The sequence below is a fragment of the Nannobrachium achirus genome (genome assembly GCF_963921795.1).
Source record: "Nannobrachium achirus genome assembly, chromosome: 9".
Taxonomy (NCBI): Eukaryota; Metazoa; Chordata; class Actinopteri; order Myctophiformes; family Myctophidae; genus Nannobrachium; species Nannobrachium achirus.
The window spans coordinates 39,574,133-39,598,339 of NC_137818.1; the positions used below are offsets into that span (position 1 = coordinate 39,574,133).

The following is a 24,207-nucleotide window of genomic DNA, read 5'->3' on the forward strand; positions in this document are numbered from 1 at the left end:
TTCTCTCCCAAATGTTTCTTTCAATAGAAACATATAGCTTAGTCATGTCATGTGTTACGCCACTTTGTTCAGTTTAAACAACTACCTGTACTACAGAAATGTGTAGATGAATATTTCATGTCCAGGACATTTTACTTGCTTGCTGCCAATTGCATTTCAATATTCTTTGCCAACTCACTACAGGTTATGGGAATAGCACTTTACATGAAGACATGTCCATATCTGTTGCACAATTCAATGCAGCAAGACTTTGTTTATATCAATACTTTATTTGAACAATAATAATCCAGGATTTTTGGTCCTTGATAAAAAATACTACTTTATTATAACATGAACATAATTGTGACATTTGTTCTAAATGCAACTACATGGTGAACAGATGGGTAGATGTTGTATACGGTACATAAAAACAGTCAAAACAGTCAAAATAAAGTGAAAGATTACTCGCCCTCTCTCAAGATTCATACTCGAAAGCTCACAAACCAAAGCTGTAGAAATGGGACTTATTCACGTCATCTCCATTTACTTTATTATTCCAATCCACTGTCGGGCTATTAAGTAAAACTCAGTGATGAGTCATGCTGTGAGCTTGTAGATCAGCTATTTTCGGTGCACAACTAAGTACTGTACAAATCAGGCTTAAACTTGCTACATAAATGAGTGGAAAATCCAAAATGTCTTTTCATCGACTGGTGGTGACATTATACGTGACATTTTAGGACAAGAGCAAGACTATTGTAGCTCTCTCCCCCTCTGTGATTAAAAACAACTAGAAAACATGGACGGTTTAAATCAGCGGCCAGCTGGGAGACATTGTGGAAAATTGAAGATTGCTAAAGTCATCATCAACATAAATAGAATCAATTTCATGATTTCATAAAAATTTGTGTCTAAAATAAGTATTAAATGTCACATGAAGCGCACGTGTGTGTGCGTGTGATAGAGGGGGAACTACTCTGTTAACTCTTAGAACTTATGTCAGTGTACCAAATGCACTTTACATTCATGAAAATCAAGCTGATGGGGAAGGAAATAGAAAGTATTTAAAAAGTGTTCCGAAAAGGATTGGAACATTTCTTAGAGGCACTAGCAAATTGCTCAGTGTTGAGTGCAGACACGGCAGAGGACATGAAGAATCCACATCACCCTGAGGATAAGGGGAAGGCTGTGAGGACAGACAGACAGGCAGCAGAGATCACACAATCTCTTCTTCGTCCTCCTCATCCTCGTAGTAGCGGTTTCGTTTGATCATTTCCTCGACAGACAGTGCCTCCTGCTGGTGTTGCTGATCTTCCTCCTCCGCCCTTTCCTCGCTGTCCCAGAAGCCCACATCTTGGGAGGTCCGGCTGACCTCCTCCTCCTCGCCCTCGGGGGACGAGACAGGCATGGCCTCCGTGGTATTCTCCTGGCATTTCAGAGGGGACAGCTCTTCCTCTGTTGTGTCCCCGTCCATCTCCTCTTGCTCCATCTTCTCCCCCTGTCCATTTTCCTCTTCTCCTCCTCGAGTGTCGTCGCACGCTTCCTCCTGTGCGAGGCAAGTGTCTGATGTTTCGTCTTTCTTCATCGCTACCTCCCCTGCCTCTTCCTCCCCTGAGCTGGTGTGCACGTCCACACAGCCATCGTCGGTGGGTGTGTGGCTGCCTGAGGATTGGTCCATGCTGGTGGGCTCTGGGCTGGTCTCTCTTTCATCCATGGCCTGCAAGTCAGAGGATGGAGGGCTCTGTTGCCTCGTCTCAGGAGCAGGATTAGTACGGGCTGGGCTGGCCAAAGTGAATGCCATGCTGCGCTCCTTGAGCGACGCGGTCCGACGCAGGCTTGACAGTTCGTTGTCCTCAAGCTTCTGATCCGGAGATGAGAGAGAGTCATCCTCTGGGGGCCACTTGGCACGGACTGGCCTATTGCTTGAGCCACCGTCTGCCGTCGAGCGGCTGGTCACATCGTCCGGCTCGGTGCGCGGTGGCCAGGAGATCTTCATCCTGCGGGTCTCGGTGGGTCGCTCTGCTTTCTCAGCTGAACCTTGGACTAGAGTCTCCATGGTGGCCATCACAACATTTACTTTAGCCAGTGGTGACTCCTCCACACTGGGGCTTTCCAGGTCCGAGGATGGGGAAGAGGTTTGACTCTTTGGCTTGTCCTGGCTCTTGGTCTGGGGAGAGGCCTCCTCACCTTTGGTCTCCCACAGCTCCTTATGGGGCCGGAGGCCAAAGCCCTCATCATAGTTCCCCTTGGCCTTGAAGAGCTGGGAGAAGTGGGGCTTGCAGTACACATTTTTGTGCAGTGAGGCGTAGTTCGCCAAGCTAGCCAGGAGAGGGAGACAAACAATTAGAAAACAGTATACTGAAAAGGTCATGCACAGAACTTGTTATTCACCCAAGAAATTAGGTAATTTCTATCATATACCTACACCCGGTGTTGTCTTTGACACCAAATTTTAGTTTGTAAAATATTGCTTCATACGGCCCATCCAGAATCCAAAAATGAAGAAAAAACTTCACAGACTAAACGTAACAAAAAATAAAACGGGTGTTTTAAAGTTCATTTTCTACTTCTTTGGTGAAATTTCTGGATTTCGGTAGAACAGAATCTAAATTAATGTGTTTTGGACTTGTAATATTTGTAATATTGTTTTGTTGATGTTGTTACGTGGAGTCTGATTAATTCCATTCATCAAGTTTTTTTTTTTTTTTTTACATTTTTGGATTCTGTATCTAACCTCAAGTAATGTTTTAAACTAAAACTCACGAGTCAAGGACAACACCGGGTAGGTAAACAATCGAAATAAAGTCATTTCTTGGGTAAAAAACTCCTTTAATTCACTAGTGAACAGGGGAGTTTACTAGAATATAGCTTGTATATGAATTGTACCTTTCTGTGTCTGTGTGTGTGTGTGCGTGTGCGTGCGTGCGTGCGTGCGTGCGTGCGTGCGTGCGTCCTTCACCTCACCTGAGTTTGGTGTTACAATGCGAACAGCGGAAGCAGCTGCTGTGGTACACCTGTTGATTGGCCACCAGCCTCTCCAGTGGATACACGGTCTTCACACATGACACACAGGTCTCCCTCACTGGTAGACGGAAGCTCTGCACGTGATTCACAAATAATATGTATAGGAGTGTGAGCAAACAACTCCAGGAGTATTATGCGAGTCAAATGAAGGGCATGTCTGTGAATCAATGACCTTGTGAGACTTGAGAAGTGACCAGGTACTACTGGTGACAGGGTTCCCACACATTTTTACCAATTAATTTCCAAAACTTTTCCAGAATATTTAACCCAATTTCCAGGACTATATAACAATAATTCAGCTCAATAACAGGTCGCTTACTCCTATGCGCAATGCCCAAAGACAAGTAGTGTATGCCAGTGGTTCTCAACCTTTTCAGGCCGTGACCGCCGAAAAAATCATGTTTTAACTGGGGACCCGGCACCCTGACGAGCACTAAGAGTTGAGGAATGTTGTATAACACGGTTCTATTGTGAAAATAGCAGATCTACATGCTCACAACGCCTCGCGTTGCGAGGCGTTGTGAACATGTAGATCGGCTATTTTCACAATTTCTGCCTCTAATATTTGACAATTTGGCCAATGTTTAATTTGTCATTTCAGAGGTATTAACAAAATCAATAACCAAAGACAATGCATAGCTATTTTCTCCATGACCTTCCAGGACCCTTGATCAATTCTAAAACTTTTCCAGTACTGGAAAAATATTTTTCTAATTTCAAAATATTTCCAGGAATTTCATGACCGTGGGAACCCTGGACCAGGTACTACTGGTGAGGACTCACCTTGGGGGTCTTGGGAGACGGGTCTTTCTGAGGGGGTGACACCGTTAAATCAGTGCTGGAGCCTGCTTGGATGAGACACAAGCATGAGAATGAGCTGTAATACACTGACCACTAGAGGGCGCCTTTGTACACAATCTATTAACAATGTACAGTACATGGAGAAGATGCTCAACATAACAGCACAACTTGAAAATCCACAGCAGGCTTCAGATACAGCAGGGGCATTTAGATGTGATTCAGGCAGGGAATTCTATAATTGTTACAATTAGAACAACAACAACAAGACAGCAGTGACAGTGACTTTACATTATGAGCAGAGAACATGGACAGTAAATTACCATTGCTCTCCGAAGTGGAGGCTTTCCTGCTGTTGGGCTCAGAGGATGACCCCTGGGGAGACATGATGTGAGACAGGATCTGGTCACTAAAGTGGGATTTGATTGATTTCTTCTTCATGTGTCATGCCCTCATACGGTCACAAGATACTCTACGTACTCTACAGTCTTTTTCCCCTGCCTTGCCCCTCCCCCCGTATTTCTTTCTGGAGACAGTGAAAACGGTGGAGCTTGCACACAAATGAATTTCACTCACTGTTTTACACCTGTAAACCTGTGATACAATAAAATGATTCTGGTTCATCGAACAGCATTTGTGTACAACATAAACACTTTAGTGTAAGCTTAGGTATCAAGCATGTATGATGGACTGCCTTTTGTACGGGTGATCTCATCAAACAGGAAAATAAAACGTAGCAAATAAATATACAAATACAAATATGCCTGTTTATTACAGTCATTTCTAGATGACTTTTGGTGAGCAAGAAGGAAGGGATTCTGCAAGGAGACAGGAGAGGATTGAAACTTAACCCTACTTTGACACTTTGTTGGATAAAACTGTAGTGCTTACCATGTCCAGCGTGCCTGGAGGAACATTCTCCTTCTGTTTGCCACAGTAAGCATCAAGCTGATCATTCTGTGAGAGGAACAGAAGATAGAAGAGAGAGCACAGATGAGACTGAGGAGGGTGGGGCATTACTGGAGGAGGTTCCTGCTATGACAACATTTTTACTTTAAAAAGAAAAAGAACCAAAAGATCATGTGGCCTACATGCAAAATCTAAAAATTAATGAAAATATGATTTAAATAAACTATATCCACACAGTGGAATTCAAGCTTCTGTGTAGGCAATAACAACAACAATTTGACCAATCTTTGACCCCTGGAGAACCACAGTCAACGAAGTACAAGCTCTTTATAATTTAGAAATATCAGCTACCACAATATACTAAAGCAGGGTTCCCCAATTAGTTTTCCCCAAGGGCCGAATTATGTCTAGGGTACAACATTGCAGGGGGCAACGGTGGCGTTCCCACTACTCCAGCGACAGTTTTCGTTGTTGTCGGGTGAAAATCTTGTATGTCCAAAACCGTTCGTTTTTAATTTATCATTTTAAAAATGATTAAAACTAGTGAAAACAGCCGATCTACAAGCACACAACGCCTCGCACCCGCGAGGCGTTGTGTGCTTGTAGATCTGCTGTTTTCACTACTTTTGTGCGACGGCCTTGTATGATTTGCGAAAGAACATACAAATTTGGAGATACGAGGTTTCCACCCGACAACGACGATATACTACCAATGCATTATTACTGGGGTTGGTGTGTGCCAGACAGTAGCCCCCCGCGGGCCGCAAATGGCCCGCGGGCCGCCTATTGGGGAACCTTGTACTAAAGGAACATCAAGGACTGCTCAAATACTCACACTGACTGAGTTGGGGAGGACTTCCTGTTTGGAGATGGCAGCCTGGTAGAGAGCCATCCTGTCGCGGAGAGGAGTGGAATCCACAAGACTTCCATCTGACAGAAGAGAGACAGTCATGGTTATACTAAAGCCCCTTTTTGACTGCAGTTTTAGCCACACACACCACACCACACCACACCGCACCACATAAAAATATCTACATTTTCCATTACAAAAAAGTACCCCTATCGGTAAGAAACAAATTGACCTTTTTAACTGTGATTATAATACAATATAAATTTGTATTACAACTATCCTAATTATAATGCACTGTAATGGATTATAACTGTGATTATAATACATTATAAAGTATTAATGTATTACTATGATAATTAAAATACACTATAATAGATTATAATAGTGGTTATAACACAATAGAATCTATTATCATGTATTACAACTATATCCTGGTGGTCTAAATGAAAAGTCAGTGAGTGATCAGTCAATATGAAGTGTTTGGCCCAGTTTGGCCTAGCTCAGACCTACTCTAGAGTGGATACTTTTTAGTACCCCGTTTAGTACCACTTTCACACCACTCTACCCAGGTCCTTGTAGTAGTGGAAAACCTGGCACAAGTGGGCGGTGTGGTGTGGAGTGGTGTGGAGTTGGGCCAGTGGAAAATGGGCTTAAGAAACCCCCACACAATTTCTCCTTGATACCTCCAACTGGTGTGTCAGTCCTGGGCATAACATTAAACTAACCCGTTGTAACTACCACCGTTAATGTAGCGGTTGCAGATTTCAGATGCATTGACAACCTCTGTGGACTGTGTGCTTCATTACGATCGCAAGCTTTCTTACAAGAATGCGCCGCTCACCGATGGGGTATACCGATAGCCGACGCTGCCTGGCGGCCCTCCTCCATGAGCAGCTACCGGGAAGAGAGGTGGTGCAACTATCACCCGGCGGTTGATAAAGACCTAGCGGCCTTCCATCTGCAGAACAACAATGGGTCGCCTGGGAGCAGCTATGGAGAATGGGTAGACTGGGAGCAGCTACTGAGAGCACTTTGACACCGGGCGGCAGTGCTGCAGTGGACTGGGAACTTTGTTTCATCTGGTGGTCCAGCCTGGGACTGGTTGTTAGAGGGGGTTTCGACAACTTGGGATGCCCAGAAACGAGGCAGTAGGGCTGTCAGAATGTTGTGCCGTCAATGCTATGATTGTCAGCTGCCACGCGGAGACACTGCTTTTGTTTGTGCACATGGAGGGCTGGGTGACATGACATGCTTGTTGCATCATGAGGACACATGCCTTGTCTTTGTGGATGTAACCTTGCTGCACTGTAATATTTGTGTCCTTGTATCCACAAGTTTCCAACATCCCATCGTGCATTGCGCAGAAATTGGACGGAGCTTCCGGCGCCGCAGCCGAGTGTGATCTACAAGCTCACAACGGCTGCATCTGCGACGCGACGTTCTGCTGTTAACCGGAAGTGTGGTGCAGTGTGGTGCAAAACATTCTCCAGTAAATTCCCGCGGAAACAGGTGGATACATTTCCTTTTTTGTGGACATAAAGTGTGTGTGTGTGTGTGTGTGCGTGCGTGCGTGCGTGCGTGCGTGCGTGCGTGCGTGCGTGCGTGCGTGCGTGCGAGTGAGAATTTGACATTAATAGCATTAATGAATGCTATGCTATTGTGAATTCCAACTCTTATTCTACTGTCCAGAAGCCAGAACTAGTGAAAACAGCCCAGTGCTTCAGTGTTCAGTAATCACCGCAGCCCAGTCAAAGTCATCCAACAGAGCTGAGGTACACAACACCAGGTCAGGAGTCGGGTGCAGTCAGGGGGAAACCGAGTCTGTCTCTTCCTGTGCGTCACTCAATGTTTTGCTGAGCACAGTATTCCTCCATGCTCTGGTCATCACTCTGGAACGTTTGCGCGGAGCCAGGAAGGATGTAATCCATCCAGAGGACGTCAGAGACTTTGACATTTGGTACATTTGACATTTTGCTAGGACATGGGTTATTTGCCCATGTATCAGTATAAGACAGCCTCATTCACAAACAAACAGTATTTGGTCTTAGGTATTGTGATCAACTAGAACAGGGGTTCTCAAACCTTTTTAAGCCGTGACCCCCAAAATAAACATATTTGAACTGGGGACCCCCACCCTGACAAGCACTTGGAATTGTAGGTTTGAGAACCACTGAACTAGAAAAACTACAAAGACCAGCTGTAAGCACGCGTGTGCATCATGCATACCTTCCAGCAGCTGGTCCATGTCGTCTATGTTGCTGCCGCTTCCTCCACTCCTTGTAGGCTCTCTGGTCACCTGTAAGCACACAAACAGGGCTGGTCAGAGTTATGTAACACAAAACACACACACACACACACACATACTTGAAAGTTTACCTACAGTCATGTGATTTTCACATGGCACAGTCATTAGCACAAACCACCGGGCGATGCCCCTCGGAAGATCAAAGGGGAAAACGTGAATCCAACAGGGCATCAAAGGGAGGAAAAGAGGGGAGGGGTGGACGGGTGCGTCCTGTCTAGCATGTTTTAATCCCTTTATGAGCTCAGGGATGGAGCCTGAGATAGACAACCCTGTGTCTCTCCACACACACACACACACACACACACACACACACACACACACACACACACAGGCCTTTTCCACCGGCAAACCTATGGGATGAACCAGAGGTGAGCTTTTACACCAAGAACCGGAGTTGGTTCTGACCCGTAAAAGTTGGTTCTGAACGGGAACCATAAAATCCTTGGTTCCACTGGTTCAATCATGGTTCAATCTGGTGGAAACGCAAGCCGGTTCGCAAGAACGAACCAAGGTTCCAAGAAATTTGAACCGGCACTGGTTCTGGAACCGGTGCTTTGCCGGTGGAAAAGGCCCCACACTGTTCTTTATTTATAATGCAAGACAAATTGAGAGCATCATTGTCAAACGGAATGTGACACAATACTTGTTTTATCTAAACTATCTGAACAAAATGTAAAACAATGTATTGAGCAGTCCTAGTACAACAGCCCCCAGCAGTGGCACAGCCCAGGTCATGCTCTTCAGAGACAACAATAGGTTCTTACTTCTTGCAACAACAACAAACATAGCCTGCAGTCACACACCTGGAAGGGCCACAAACACATCAACAGCCTCCAATCTAAAGGGTTGAATTATATGAGGTATAAATTAGGCTCAAGAGAGTCACTCTTACACCTGGCCCAACAAATTCTCGACCAATGCACGCTGGCCTGTAATTTGGTTGAGTGGCACATGTGAGTTTCAAAAGGTTTTTACAAGCCTGTGGAGTTGCCAGCACTGAGCCAACTTGTTCTGGGCTCATTCACCTGATCCCCAGAGGCTGCTGGGTCTTAAAGCGTCCGGTTGCTTGCCTGGTTAAAGCAAACGGGAGAGAATGTGCAGGTTTCAGCAGGTTAGCCTACTCTGAGGATCTGGTGAGACATTTATAGTGCCAGTACACAGTAAAACCCTCAGCGTTCATTCAACTTCATTTGGTCACATTTTCTAAACTCAAGATTCACAAAAGGAAACATTATCACTGATGATTATACAGTACTGTTTAAAGGATGGGATTTGTGCAGAACTGTTGCACAATTAAAACAGGTCCTACAGAATACAGCCTCAAGTTACAGCGCGATCGAGAGAATCGCAATTTAATGTCTGATATTCAAATTAAAGAATCTGTGAAAAATAGCCTAATGATGGCGATAGCCTTATATGCTAAATTCCACTGACAGAACTTAATTGTAGACATTTACTGACAGTGTGTAATCTTCGATTCATTTCTTTTTATTTCACGTTTGCTTCTAGATTGGGTTGGGAAATGTCACCACTGGCCCAGGATTATTATTTGCGGAATCAGCCAATAACAGTCAAGAATTGTCCCCCGTAATGAAGAAGATTAACCGATCTGATGCAATAGTAATTTAATTTTGAACTTGGAACATATTCTCATATACTTCTGGATGCCTGCATTTGTCTCATTATTGGCATACACCCCAACACATTCCATTCATTCTAAATTGAATAAATTAAATAATCCATCTAGTCATTGTCTCCGAGGGGGTAAATTGGACTGGTAGGATGAATGAAGAACCGTATCCATTTAGGCAAAACAGGTATCAAAATGACTCCTTTGGTACATGAAAGAATGCTAAAAGCATAAATAATATAATTATAATAATAATAGGGGATAAGTGAAAAGGCATATTATAGAACCCTTGATGGTAGTTCACTAGTGCAACAAAAAACACTAGGTCACCAATATTGTGTGTGCCATCACCAATTCAAAAATTTGAATTGAGTAATTAGTTCCGGTTCCACAATCACAGCAACAATAGTAGGATGTAAACAAGCAGCAGGGCCTACCAGGTTGGGCTGGGTCTCAAGGGATCTGATCAGCAGACTAGACTAGACAAAGAACCTGCCTCTAATCCAGATACCATTTAAGCTTTACAGACTGACATAAGTCCCTCCACAGCCCCACCCTGTGCCTGCCTTGAGTGACCCCACTTAGACATACACTATTACAGTTTACACACGACTATGTGAAAAGACTATGTGAGTAGGGTCTAGGTCTATGACTCGTGTACTCACCTACAGCAAGCATGGGTCACAGAATTGAAGAGAGCAGCCTTCAATATATAAAGTCGAAACTACACATTTTCAATTTTCAAAGAGAGTTGATTCAAGACGAAAAATAACCAATGACACGTGCAAAGCTAGCTGATGAAACAGTCCTTGAGAAGCTAATTTGCCTTAAGGGTACTTTCGTACCACAGAAAAGTCAGCCAGTGTGAAGCTGAAAAAAAGACCCCATTCAAGCCTCAATGAAAACATTTTAGTCCAACAGAGAAGTCAGTGAAAAAAAAGACAAAGTGGAGAGTGTTTTAAGACGGCAGTAATTAAACTAGGTCTCAGTCAAAGGAGGCCTGTTCAGGAGCACAAACAAAGAGTCATGCAAACACCATATGGAGGTCAAAGTGAAACAAACCAGTACCATATCTACCTCTGGTGAAGGAGGAGGAGAGACAGATGAACGGATGGCGAAAGGAACCGCTTGCAATGAAGAGTCAATAGACAGGTCTCGTCATCAGAGCTTAGTTCTGGGGAGGCATGCTCTAATCTACTTCCAAGTCAATTCTACACATTAGCACGATCTAACAGTGCATCCTACTCCAGAGCAGAGAGACAGAGAGAGAGAGGGACCGGTCTGGCTGGTGTGTCCCCTGAGCCAGAGAGGGGAGCGAGCAAGGGGCAGGGTCTCTAGGGATGTTGTAGGAGGAGGTTGCGTGAGGGGAGGATACTATGGATTGGGGAGGCGGGGTGTGTGTGTGTGTGTGTGTGTGTGTGTGTGTGTGTGTGTGTGTGTGTGTGGAGGGGGGGGGGTCTGGATCCATGTTACCCACGTTGGGCGTTGGGAGCAGGTGTTTGGAGAGGGGGGTGGAACTAGGAATTAGGGGCCGTTGCCTGATGTATACAGGGATGATGATGTGCAGTAAGAAAGGGAGGGGGTAAAGTGTGTCATGTGTGTTGCTAGGGATTTGGGGGGCGTCTCCTTTTTCTTTTTTACTGTTATTACAATCCTCTAGCCATGGAATATAGAGACAGGCACACAACATGGTTCCAGTGTGAGGGTGGTTGGGGGGTTGAGCAGCTGGTAGAGGGGGACTGTGGGCAGGAGGGGGTGAGGGGGGAGCATGGGTGGGGCTGGGCCAATGACTGGATTTTAGGGGGAGGCGGAGGGAGGCGATGGGAGGCTATGGGGCGGGGGGGCTTTCTTTAGGTCAATTAATTTCAGAGCACGTCTGCTTCATGACTGCATGGGTCTCCCCCTGGGAGTTCAGAGGGAGGGAGTGTTCAGACAGGAAGAGCGGGGTGAAAGAAGCAAGACAAGAGGAACAGGGCTTCCACGATAGAACAGAGAGAGGAAAGCAAGGGATGAGAGAAGCAGCAAAGCGGACAGAAGGGAGAGCAGGAGAGGAGAAAAGGGAGAAGGCTGATGATAGATGGGGTGGTGTTGGGGTGGCAGTAGAGGAATGGAGTAGAGGAGAAGAGAAGAAGGTGGGGCATCTATCTTTTGATAGCCTTTGGGGAGGCAGAGTCATCTGAAGAAGCCCAGTGAGCGGATCAGCTGTCTGAAGTCATGAGCCTTGCAGCTTCCCTCCATTACATCAGCGTTCTGGAAAGGGGGCCTCAACAAAGAGAATCACGGGGCACAGGATTGGGTACTTGACTGCCGCCACAACAGTCGCTCAGCACAATGACTACAGGCATTTTAGCCTGGTGGGAAATGTGTTCCCATCAAAACAACACCTCTGATGTCTTGACGTGCAGTGGAGGAACAGTGCCTCGCCAGTATAACTGACATGCATCAAAATGATCTCAAATCCCTCTACTCACGGTACTTTCCCCTTGATCTCATGTGAGGTCAGTCAAGTCAGGAAATAGTGTGGTGCATATGTATAATATATTCTTTGTGATGGATTAGTCATTTGTTAGTCTTGGATCATTCAAAATCTCAAACTACAGTCATCCCCATTTCAATATCAAAGATTATGGCATACTTTCTATAGAATGAGCCTAGGTCTGCAACTCTGGTGGCCAGTGTGTTGGGGCCTTTTAATGGGGGGAGAACAAACACAAATTTCGCTTCATAAGACAAATAAGCAAATGAACGGTGGCATGTTGGTCAGCGATTCGACCAGCAGTCTTATAACTACCAGTGATACTTTTTTATTGTCTTAATTTCAATTTGTGTCTGTTTTCTATTTAATTATAGAAAAAAAAATTTTTTTTCGTTTTGTCCTTTTCTTTTTTATTTTATTTAAGTGTGGCGTGACAATGTCTAGTCCTTGTTTTGTGGTGAAAGGTATTGTTTAATACTTGCTAGCTTTGTAGCTCCATTACCGTTTTGATCACTTTCACCACTGTCTTTCTTGTATAATAAACAGATTGTGTAAAGAACGAAAAAGCAGGAATATCACACAATCACAGGGAGAACAGAGGGAGGAACTGGGTCTGACTCATGGTTCAAAGGGTGTGTCTGCTCAGTGCTCACCAAGCTTCTCAAAGGAGAATAGTCACATCCTGTGAGTTACTCCTAATTTCTGGAGGTAGTTTCTCAAAGTTCCACAATATTTAATGAAATTGTTACTGATATTTAAGGGCAGCGTGGTAATATAGTTTCACTTTGAAATAAAATATATATTTATTTCGATTTGATCCCGAGAGACTTAGATAAAATAACATTTTATGAAGAACTGCCAGGATTCTGATCAAGATTGATCAAATACTTTATGTTCCCATTTCTCTGAACATAAGCATTGTTCATCTCTAGAACATCTCTGATGTTATGGTATTTCAAAAAGCGTTGCTCTGCATAATGACTTCTTCTGTTCTCTCCCTGTCATTAGTAAATGAAGCCTCTGTCTGGCAGCTCCAGGGTGCGACCACTCACATGCCGCACCATGAAGCATCCTCGCCTTACATGTAAGCATGACTGGACGTCTGCCTGGCATCGCTTTGGTGTTTGGTAAATACCCGCAAGCAGCCTGCAGGGTGTGAAATGGACAATGGGCGCAAATGACTTCATGCTATTGATACTTGCCGGGGAGGATGTTAAGGTCCAAGTTTCTAGTCAGCTGAGGAAGAGTAATGTGTGTGTGTGTGTGTGTGTGTGTGTGTGTGTGTGTGTGTGCGCGTGTGTGTGTGTGTGTGTGTGTGAGGGGTAGTGAAGCGAGGCAGCACCATGTGACTGGTAGCATGATAGCACTTGGAGGGGAAGCTGACCTGAAGAACAAGCAGACGCTATTTACATGATCCAAACCCCATCAGGGATAGATTTATTATTATTATTATAGTTTCAACTGTGTAAAGTAGTAAAGTAGTAGAGCCTTTTAACACATAACACAATTTGAGCAGTACGAGTTCAAGAAAAGGACATCAAATGAAATCTGAAGGTCAGTGAAACATTGACACTTGCTCTTCGTGAGCATTTCTGCACTTCTGAACACGTCACACTTGGTTAACAACATTGAAGGTGGACTTGCCTTATTGCTCAGGTTCTCTCCCGTCTCAAACATCATCTTGAGGCTGTTAAGTGGGACATTGGGCTTCTCCAAGGCGGGCACCTCAACCGCCGTTCCTCCATCTCTCTCCGAATCCCCCCTTTTCTCCATGTCCGCCTGGCTGTCGGTTTTGAAAAGAAACCCCCGGTCCTCAAAGCTGCGGGCCTTAGATAGAGCCTGAATTTCAATCTGCGAAGTGGGTCTAGGCTTTGGGTTTGCTGTATTCAAGATGCGGGTTGAAGGCGGCAGCTCCCAGCGTTTCTTCAGAGCACTGAGGTTTCCACCGAGGGCGGTTGGTGGCAAGGGTTCCACTACCTACAGAACACCAGTCGGTACCCAGTTATTATTTCAAGATTCAAAAGGTGTTTTTCACCGTGGTTTAGGCATTGCAAAAGGGGAACGAAAAAACGCACACACACACACACACACACACACACACACACACACACACACACACACACACACACACACACACACACACACACACACACACACACACACACACACACACACACACACACACACACACACACACACACACACACACACACACACACACACACACACACACACTTTTTTTTAGGTGGGGTTCAAAAACATCAGGATGGATCAAGCATTCCAGAAAAGCACACTCAAACGATGTTAAAAGTCTGGTTTTCTAACCTCTCTGGCACACAACAACATTGCATTGTCTTCTTCTGGTATACAATACTATGCTAAAACAAAGCATATTGTATGTTTGCCACATGTAGGTTTATTGTACCATTTAAATGATACTCGTTAATAAGTCACCATATACAGTAGGGGTGGATATTGGCAAGAATCTCGCGTTGCAATACGTATCACAACACTTGGGTCACGATGCAATAGTATCACGATAAATTGCAAATCTTTGCGATATGATACTAATGCAATACTATTGCGATATGTCAGCTTTAAAAGCTGAAGGCGCTGCTCTAATGTTGTTTTCGTCTTTCGCAGCCATTTTCTCGAGAGACCTCACTCACTGAACCGTGGGAAGGGGAAGTAGTTACTATAGTACAGCGACATCTAGAGGCAGCAGAGTGACAGGACCGGACTTCTACCATTGGTTCCTATGCATGGGAACATATTTTATTTTCCTCAAAGTATTGCGATACTACTGCCTGAAGTATCGATACAGTATTGGCAAATAAACTATCGCGATGTATTGCCATATCGATTATATTGCCCACCCCTAATATACAGTAAGTCGCTCCATGGAAAGGTGTACTGATGTAGCTCCCCTGGCCACATCACCACACTTAATCTGGAGGCATCACTACTCAGAGCAGTAAGTGTCACACCCACTCACAGAAATAGTCACACATAAGTCTTAAAATATGACTAACTTTTTTGTTTAATCCTTTGCGATGATAGTACAGGCATGTTGTCTAAATCTGTTCTTCATTTACTCTATGAATTCCATCATCGTTGGATTCATGCCATTTGAACCTCTCCCAACTGTTGAATGAGGCTAGCAAACTGCTAGCAATGTCAAAAAAATTGTTCACACACAATCGAGACAACTAGTGAGAATTCATGTAAGTAAACCAAACAAGGGGAAATGACACAATAGAGAGGAGATGGAAATACATGGAAATAACAGAGGCAACAAGGAACAAAGAACCATTAGCGAGTCAGCATGCACTTCTATTAACCTGACTGTACTGGATAGAGAAGAGAACAGTTGTGCTTACCTAACTATTTGTTACAGAACTAATGGAAAAAAGGCTTCCTTTGGACAAAGTATTGTACAGCATAAAAACCTGAATAAAGCTGATGACCTGGCTGTCCAGTTGGCAGAGAGGCATATATGTGTATGTCTGCTGACCGGCTGGAAATGTTACAAGCTGTCCCAGATGTGAGCCTTGAGAAGTGATCAGATCAGCATGAAGGAGCTAGCCCACCCCCTACACCGCAGAGAAACACAGAGAGAGAGAGAGGAAAGGACGGAGGGAAGGAAACAGAGAGGGAGGGTGGGTGGGACGGAGAGAGAGAGAGAGAAAATCAGAAACAGAGAAAGTCAGCGAAGGAAAGGGTGGGGGGGGGGGTGCAGGAAATGAGAAAAGGGTAGAAAGAGAGAGACTGCAAGAAAGGAAAGCTTCCATCTTTAGCTATGAAGAATGCTACCTGGTTCTCAAACCTGGTTTTAGAATGAGCTTTGGAAAGCTATTGAAAGTTATTGAAAAAAGCAAAATCTTTCTGCTCTGGCAAGACCATTATAGAATAGTCCCCATCTCTGAAAGTTAGAGGATGGAATAAAAAATGCCATTGCACTCTTCTCTCCAAATCCCCATTTTACATATTTTCTTTGCTTAATTGTATCCCAGTCATTCTTTAATTTAGGCTCATTTTGTGCCAGTAAAAGTACAAATAATAAATCACCAAACCCCCTTAGCCCCTATAGAAACAGGTGTACTGTAAGTGAAAGTTAAGTTAGCACCGTACTCGTACTCACAGTAGGCCAAATCGGCCATATGGTGGTGCTACAACAGCCCACTTCACGTTTTGGCCTAGATAACTCTTGAACCGTGGGTCACCATAAAATCTGGATTCCTTGGATCACCACTTTCCATATAAGCCTAAGCCATTTGTGGCAATTACATTTTGTGCCATTTTGTGTTATCTTCAATACACACTTTTTGCTACTACTCCAACAGATTTTGTCCAAAAGGTATATGACCCCTCATATCACCCATCATTTGGGTCATAGATTAAGATGGATATGTCTTGGTTGCCTTCCAAAGTTTGACACAAAACACAGATAAAGCAGCAGCAGTACCCAAAGAAGCCAGAGGGGGGTAAGAAATCCAGTGAGGTTGCTTTTTCTGTCTGCCTACTGTATGCAGTGTTGAATTAGTCTTGGGTTGCACGCCCCCGCCACCCCATATCTTTTCTGAGCAGGGGTCTCGCCTCTCATGCAAACGGACATGCATTGATCCCAAAACCCCCAAGTTCACACCTCACCAACGCTTAATGTGTGACAACAGGGTGTTTAAACAAAGAAACAAGCATTATGCACATCAATAGACCTGTATAGTAGGTGTTAAGCGACGTGCACGGGACGTCTCTAGATAAGCGACCCCCCCAAACATTGAATCACCAATGCACCACTGACTGTATGTTGCCAATTGCTCTACTGAAGATGGCATGGCTTTGCTGAGATCATACACTGTTGTGAATGTCCTGACTAGATTGTTATTTTATTAATTATTTAGTCAGTTTCACTTATATTACACTTTGTCTAATATACAGTATTTTGTTTCATATACTGTTAGGACAACCTCCAGAGCATGGCATCAACATTTCACAGCACATACTAGTATGAGTGGTTGACAAATACATTCTCTTTAATCTGGAATAATAAGTATAAGCGTATGTGCGACCAAGACACACATTTCATATTCTATATGCACTTACCGTTTTCTTCCAGTCAGCATTGCTCTCCGCTGCAGCCATCTGATACCTGAGGAAACAGACATGGTGGAGGCAGAAAGTGAATGCTAGCCAGCCACTGATGAATGCATGACCATTGTGTGACCTTTTCAAAAGATAAAAGCATCTTCCTCACTCTGCCAATTGGAAATCCCCTTCTTCCTTCTTGCCTCAAAACATTATTTTACACTCTCAAGAGTTAAGTTATTTTAACACAAATTCTATTTTGAGGAAGAGACTTAAGGAAATGTATTTGTAAAATGGGTAAGAGATATTGTTCAACTTGAAATGTCCCAGTTTTACCTCTCGTGGTAAACCCTCTCATTTTAAGGGCTTAACTGGGGGAAACATGTAGACAGACTTCATAGTATATTCATTGTAAGACTTTCAAATAATCCAGCTGTCTCACTTACAGTTCCTTCCTTTCTTTTATAAATATTTATTTGGGGAATTTTTTTTTTTGTTCAGATAGGACAGTGAACAGAGATACAGGAGGGGAGGGTGACATGAAGTAAAGTGCCTTGAGTCAGATGAATCAGGGTCAGCTGCGAGAAGGGCTAGCCTTAAAGGAGTGGTTATTAATTACTCACGCCATGAAGACTTTGAGTTCAACAATATTTTTTGGTTTTTGTCGCATTCCTAAGACAAAAAAAATGATTACAGTAAACTTACCCTGACGGTTTCCCATCCAGTGCCATGCATTTGGGTCCCCATTCAGGGCCATGCATTTGGGTCCCCATCCGTAATCAATGGGGATACATTTACATTTTTGTTTTAGGAATGCGACAAATACAAAAAAATATATATTATTGAACTCAAGTCTCTATGGCATGAGTAATTAATAGAAAAAAAGTCATTTAGGGGGTGAACTACTCCTTTAATTATATGGTATATGCTCTTACAATTGTGACCCACTGGTCTGTTTCCTTACTTTCTTAACCAAGTACTACATGAACTATGGTTGGCATATACTCTATGACAGAAAATACAAATAAATCCTCCTCCACCCACATAAATGGAACAGCACTAACTCCTAGTGGTGAGACAGAGTAAACACAGAAAATGAGGTCATTGGCACCGAGCCATCTCTGCAGAATGAGTCATTTGATACCTTTGGTTAGCAGGTAAGGGGAACTCACAATTTTGGGATGTTTTGAAAACAAAGCCCACCTCATTAAAACACACACACACACACACACACACACACACACACACACACACACACACACACACACACACACACACACACACACACACACACACACACACACACACACACACACACACACACACACACACACACACACACACACACACAAAATTAAGGTAACTCGAGTAACTGGTTTGGAATAATGGATAAACACACTTCTGTGGAAAGTAGGAAACTTGAAAACAGCTGAGAGGCAAGAGCCTATCGGCAGGAAAAAACTATGGAGAACAAATAAAGGGTGGGTGAGTGATACAGACAGCATAATGCACACCACAGTGAGTAAGCTGTTGACGGAATGTTATAAAGTGGTCTGACGTCATAGAGATGGCCAGAGGCAGAGTGAGGCAGAGAAACATAGACACAGAAAGAGAGAGAGGGCAAGAGAAAGAGAAAAAGAGAGGTTGATGAGAGAGAGAAGTTTGAGTGAATTTCTTACTTGGAGAAGCGCTCTGCAATGGCATTATTTTTACCCCTGGCGCTGACAAGTGACAACTCCCTGGCAGTGACTCGAAGTGACTGGGATGACCACTGCCTGCGGCTGAATGGAGCTACAGATGTCATCTTGATCGTCTGTGATGTATTTTGGGTTGTACAGCAAGAACTCACTTCTATGCAGATCTAGGCCAGGAAGAAGGAAAAACAAATTAACAAATGAGTGTTATTCTCTTGTCCTGTTGCTTAGTACATTAGGGAACAGTTTTCCAAGCATGTCTGAGCATAACTAGAGAACTCTTGACTTACAGTAAAACTCTCACTACGTGCTTGTAGACTGCATGACAAACACAGGCCACAGCAGGGTAACAGCGCTGAGACAAAGTATAACTAGTCTGTACCTCATCCACCACAATAGCCTACTGTAACTGTCTGATAACAGTGCTGTACATGCATCGCCAAAGGCATACATACAGTCAGACAACTCACCATGTAGCATCAGCCTGCCTACCTTACATTTTAAGTTTTTGATTGATTGATTGATTGATTGAAGAATTTATTAGAAGTTTGCAATAGAAAAAAGTACAGTTTCATGACAGTACAAATCACTGGTACAAGGTCAACTAAAAGGAGATCCTAGAAAGCCGAGGCTTATTTCCACAGGAACCACACTTTAAGTATCTCATATAACATTGAAAGACAGACGGATAGAACATAGTACTTTATCTAGGATAATATCAGTTTCAAAAGCATAACATCAAATACAAAAGGCAGAATACAAAGAAAAAGGGGGGTGGGAGCATGGGGGCTTAGTCTATTTACAAGTCACGGGTAGCTGCTGTCTGAAGGTGATTTTTCATACCAATTTTGAAGGAGGCTAGGGATTTGCTCTCCTTTAGGGCTTGTGGAAGGGCGTTCCACATGTTGATGGTATAGCAGGAGAACGAGTTAGCGCCTTGTTTAGTGTTAAATCTACGCTGATGATGATTAGTGGAGCTGCCTCTGGTGTTATGATCGTGAACATCCTTGACCTTTAAGAAGTAGTTTGTCAGGTACATGGGAATCTTGGAGGTGTAGTGTATCTTGTACTACAAGTCAATGTCAACACAGGTAAAAGCGCACTGAGCAATCAGTATAAGTAGTATCACCGTTACTGTTGTATAGTAGTCCTGTGTGAGGCAGCCAGTCAGCAGGTTTTGTCCATCCACCATCTGTTGCCTCTCCTAAAACCTCTGGGAAACTATTCGTGAGCTCATGAGACTCGTGTTAGACTTCGCCGTACGACCGTGTCGCACGCAAGACGCAAGTGCCTTTTACCCAGGCTATATGACCAGCAGAAGGTGTGCGTGTGACTGTAGCCTACATGCTTGCATCTTTCACCCACACAGAAATGTCAGTCACAAATGTACAAACACACACGTCCCTACCTGCCTTGCTGACTTCACAGCCAGTACCTAGGAAGCAGGGGGCAAGCTTACACAAGCAGCAGCACAAGCGTAATTTGGACGGGTTTTTGGGTTTTATAAACCCAAGGGCCCCCCCTAGTGTCAAAATAAAATTTGTTTTCAATAGACGCCCAATGCGCTCCATATTATATAGTCCTACATATAATAAATTCATAGGCTATTGTCATTTCCGATATATTAGGAGTCTCTACTCTCCTAATCTGTGGGCCCCCTCATAAAAGTACAAAAGCTTTTATTTTCGCATTATCGTGAGGAAGCGCCAATCATAAACATCCGGTAATGTGCTATTCAAACTTGTCAGCCAACTTGTCAACAAGTGAAAGCTGGGGAAGGGAAACAAACGCTCATGTTCGCGGGAGAAAACGTGGAAGTCAAGATACTGGGTGCACGTCCAAAGGATATAAAATAACAAATGGAAAGACCACAAAATCGTATATTTTGTTGGTGTGGATGCTTGCTTTGCTTTTTGGAGGAGACTCTGGACCTAAAGCAAAGGTAGGTCTATCTGAATTTATCTTGCTGTAATCAGTGTAAATTAATCCACTGATGTGCAGCCAATGGGCCATTAAGCTGTCTGTCTTTTTGTGTAACAACGTGACCGCGTGCCTGCGTGTGTTTGTTTTGATTGTGTTGGTGGTGGTGTTCCAGTGTTCGCGTGTGTTGTGTTTGCGCTTGCACTTCATTTCGGTGCTTCGGTTGTCGCGTGTATGTTTGATTCGTGGTGTCGGTGCCTGGGTGCGTGGCACAGTGGCACTGCACATGAAAGAGAGGGAGACAAGGAGTGTGTGTGTGTGTGTGTGTGTGTGAGTGTGTGAGAGAGAGAGAGAGAGAGAGAGAGAGAGAGAGAGAGAGAGAGAGAGAGAGAGAGAGAGAGAGAGAGAGAGAGGAGTCACTTTAAAGCAGTGATATGGAAAGGGAGAGAGATGGAGAGATTATTTTATTTTGTATCATACTGTATGTAATGCTTTGGCAATATAAGAATGCTTGTCATGCCAATCACTCATGGTTGATTCTTCTGCTTCACCTTTTTGGCTTGTTGGCTCCTTCTATTGTCTAAAATTAAATAATATAGACGAATGCACAGAACTCTGCCATGTAGTTGTTCATTAGGCTATTCACAGCAGTTATTGTTAGCCTATGATTTCCACTCTGAATTAATCATTGTAGTGTATGGCTGTCAATCTGTGCTAGACAAGACCCGACAATTGTGGGTCTTAGCCGTCGGACTGACCCGCTCACATTGGTCCCTGGGCCCCTGAGCCCAGGGCCCCTTTGATCTGAAAACCCATGGGGAATAAGGTCTAATTTCGCCACTGAGCAGCAGCGACTGTCATCCGTACATTATTAGTCAACAGCCCCTCTGGGCCTCTCACTATAGGCTACTCATTAATTCCCGTCATAAAACAGGTGGGTGAAAGTCTGACACGATTGCAGGATGTTAATAAGCTTTGTCTTGTTGTCTCATCATAGTCATAATAACCTCAAGGATGGGGGCCAGCCCTGAAACAGGACGGTCCTTGATAATCTAACGTACGACGGTCCTGGTTGACACCTTGCCTCGGTTTGCGGACGCGAATCCGTTCGCGTCTACAAACTACACAAACGTTCAAATTTCACAAACAAAGTGCTCAATAAAGTCACAACCGATAGCTTACCTTGGCCGGCAATGTAGAAATCCTGGCCGGCATTGTGTTCTTTAATAAAAAGCCTTTTTATCCGATCGTTTTATGTTTTCCCATGTAGGGAATACACATGCGCACCAACGCCATCTATTGAACACTGAGATGTGGGCGTGGCCTTACCAAAATGGGTCCGGAAATACATGGGAAAACATAAAACGATCAGATAAAAAGGCTTTTTATTAAAGAACACAAAGCCGGCCAGGATTTCTACATTGCCGACCAAGGTAAGCTATCGGTTGTGACTTTATTAAGCACGTTGTTTGTGAAATTGGAACGTTTGTGTAGTTTGTAGACGCGAACGGATTCGCGTCCGCAAACCGAGGTACAGTGTCAAACAGGACGGTCATACGTGAGGTGTTGAGTTGACAGCACAAAGCGTGGCTTTGAGTGGCTAACAAATCATCTCCACGACCCCCGAAACAAAGCTCTGTCCAACAGTGGACTCTCGTCTCAAACTCATATACCACTGAGTATAGGATTTGCAGGACATCACACAGGTTGTAGCATAGAGAGCAAACAAATAACTATGTAAAAGCCTTGAGGTCTATCTATGTAAAACAGTAGCTACCATATGCAAAGCTGTGTTAAAGTCCAAAGTCTCTCTCTCTCTCTCTCTCTCTCTCTCTCTCTCTCTCTCTCTCTCTCTCTCTCTCTCTCTCTCTCTCTCTCAAAAAGAGGCTATATTCTATAAAAGACAACATGATGTTACATTAATGTTACCTACCTGTCAAGGTCTTTATTGTTGAAGTTATTCCCCCTGTTCAGATGTGCAGTTCTTCTCACTCACTCTCCAGTAGCACATGCAACACAGCTTGACTTCTTACAACAGTGTGCTTCTGAGTAGGTAGGTAGATAATGTAGGAGTAGTCAAACCACCACCCCCATTGAGCTCCACTTAACCAATAGCGACACAGAATTCACATACACCTTGCAGGTATGAGCTTTCCTCCTCCAATCAGCAGCATTGTTTCCTTTCTGTGTGAAAGCTGAAGGTATGCAAGAATAGTAGCCTGTGGGCTTGTGAGCTTGTGTTGAACAACATGGCAGACATGCAGAGAAGAGGGGTGGGGGGGAATCCCACACTGGATTCCTGGAAACTGAGCCAGCCCCAGACTCCTGCCAGCCTGTTTTCTCATGAGGTCAAGGGTTTAGAGACAGAGGATGTGACTCAGTCATTCACAATCCTTACAGAATGTACTAAAAGAAGAAGGGGAGGAGAGATGGTCTACAGACTACAGACTAGAGATTGTTATTGCAGAAGTCAATGGCAATTCTAAAACAGTTTTCCCATAGCATCAGGAAAATGGGATAATAAATAATTGTTTTGAGATTGAAAAATTACCTCTAATTTGCTATTTGCTTGGCTGTTACACTTATGAGCGTTGACTGCTTTTGACACTTCATGTATTCTTCGTTCCCTTTTTTGGTGTACCTTGCTCTTTTACTGTACACTGTACAATTTTTTTCTTTTCATACTTCTCTGTAACTTTGTAAATATCCTTAAACTGCTGTGCTGCCTCCGGGCGACTGATTTTCCCTCTTGGGATAATAAAGGTAGCCTATCTATCTATCTATCTATCTATCTATCTATCTACTATAAATTCAATGTGAAAACCATATACAGGTCTTTTCTATTCGCACAGGTAGCTGTCACTCACTCAGCAAATTTGTTCCCCGGTAGTTTAAAAGTTAGAGGTGACACTGCATGGCTCTGTCTGCAGTAGCCTAGGTCCTGTGGTGGTGGTACTGTAGTTTTTCAGTTCCATCATGTGTCACATCCCTTTGCTTTTACAGTTTAATCCTAAACACATGATGCCTGTGATTCTTCTGGTGAAGCAGAAGCAGTGAGCTGGATCACCTTGCCTCAGTGTTCCCAAAGCTCACCCTGTCAGCAGCACTCAGGATTTCTGAGAATTTCATGGTAAGGCAGAAGTGTCTTTGATTTATAGTTTCAGCCAGGACTTCCTCTTTCCCATTTTAATTAGGACTGTATGGAACAACATGTATCATGTTGGGGTTAAGGATAACTTATTCTCAACTGGCTGTATTTCCATGGATGAAATCCTCTAGTGCCACCCTTGGGCCCAAACTTGTCCATTTTCTGTTTTATATGGTGCAATTAGGGGTTAAAGACTAGGCGTCTGGATTGAATGGAAGACAACAACTAAACCTTTTTTTTCACGACCGTAATTATAATTTTTATTAGGACTGTAAGGAATGGCATGTTGAGTGTTTTCACTCCTTGTTTATTCGTCATGCTTCTGGTGTTTTTACTTTTTCACAAATGCAGTTAGTCTACTTAAATCTGCATAATTTCTCTGTCCTTTC

General features: G+C 43.8%; 1 protein-coding gene across 4 annotated transcripts; it reads right to left on the minus strand.

Annotated features, from left to right (window-relative positions):
* Positions 1–304: 304 nt before the first annotated feature.
* lima1a (LIM domain and actin binding 1a) lies at positions 305–22,820 on the minus strand. 4 transcript variants are annotated; one of them, XM_080734130.1, is made up of 11 exons: positions 22,604–22,820; positions 18,736–18,917; positions 17,075–17,120; positions 13,616–13,948; positions 7,787–7,856; positions 5,546–5,640; positions 4,693–4,758; positions 4,125–4,176; positions 3,787–3,851; positions 2,944–3,077; positions 305–2,297 (listed from the first exon to the last, which is right to left on the minus strand). In XM_080734130.1, exons 2-11 carry the CDS (start codon positions 18,858–18,860, stop codon positions 1,196–1,198), a joined length of 2,088 nt encoding a protein of 695 aa, XP_080590256.1. In that variant the 5' UTR covers positions 18,861–18,917; positions 22,604–22,820; the 3' UTR covers positions 305–1,195. The 4 variants fall into 4 exon arrangements, with proteins under 4 accessions (XP_080590256.1, XP_080590255.1, XP_080590254.1 ...); XM_080734129.1 differs by lacking the exon at positions 22,604–22,820 and adding an exon at positions 21,853–21,934 and having other exon boundaries at positions 3,787–3,848; XM_080734128.1 differs by lacking the exon at positions 22,604–22,820 and adding an exon at positions 21,853–21,934.
* Positions 22,821–24,207: the final 1,387 nt, after the last annotated feature.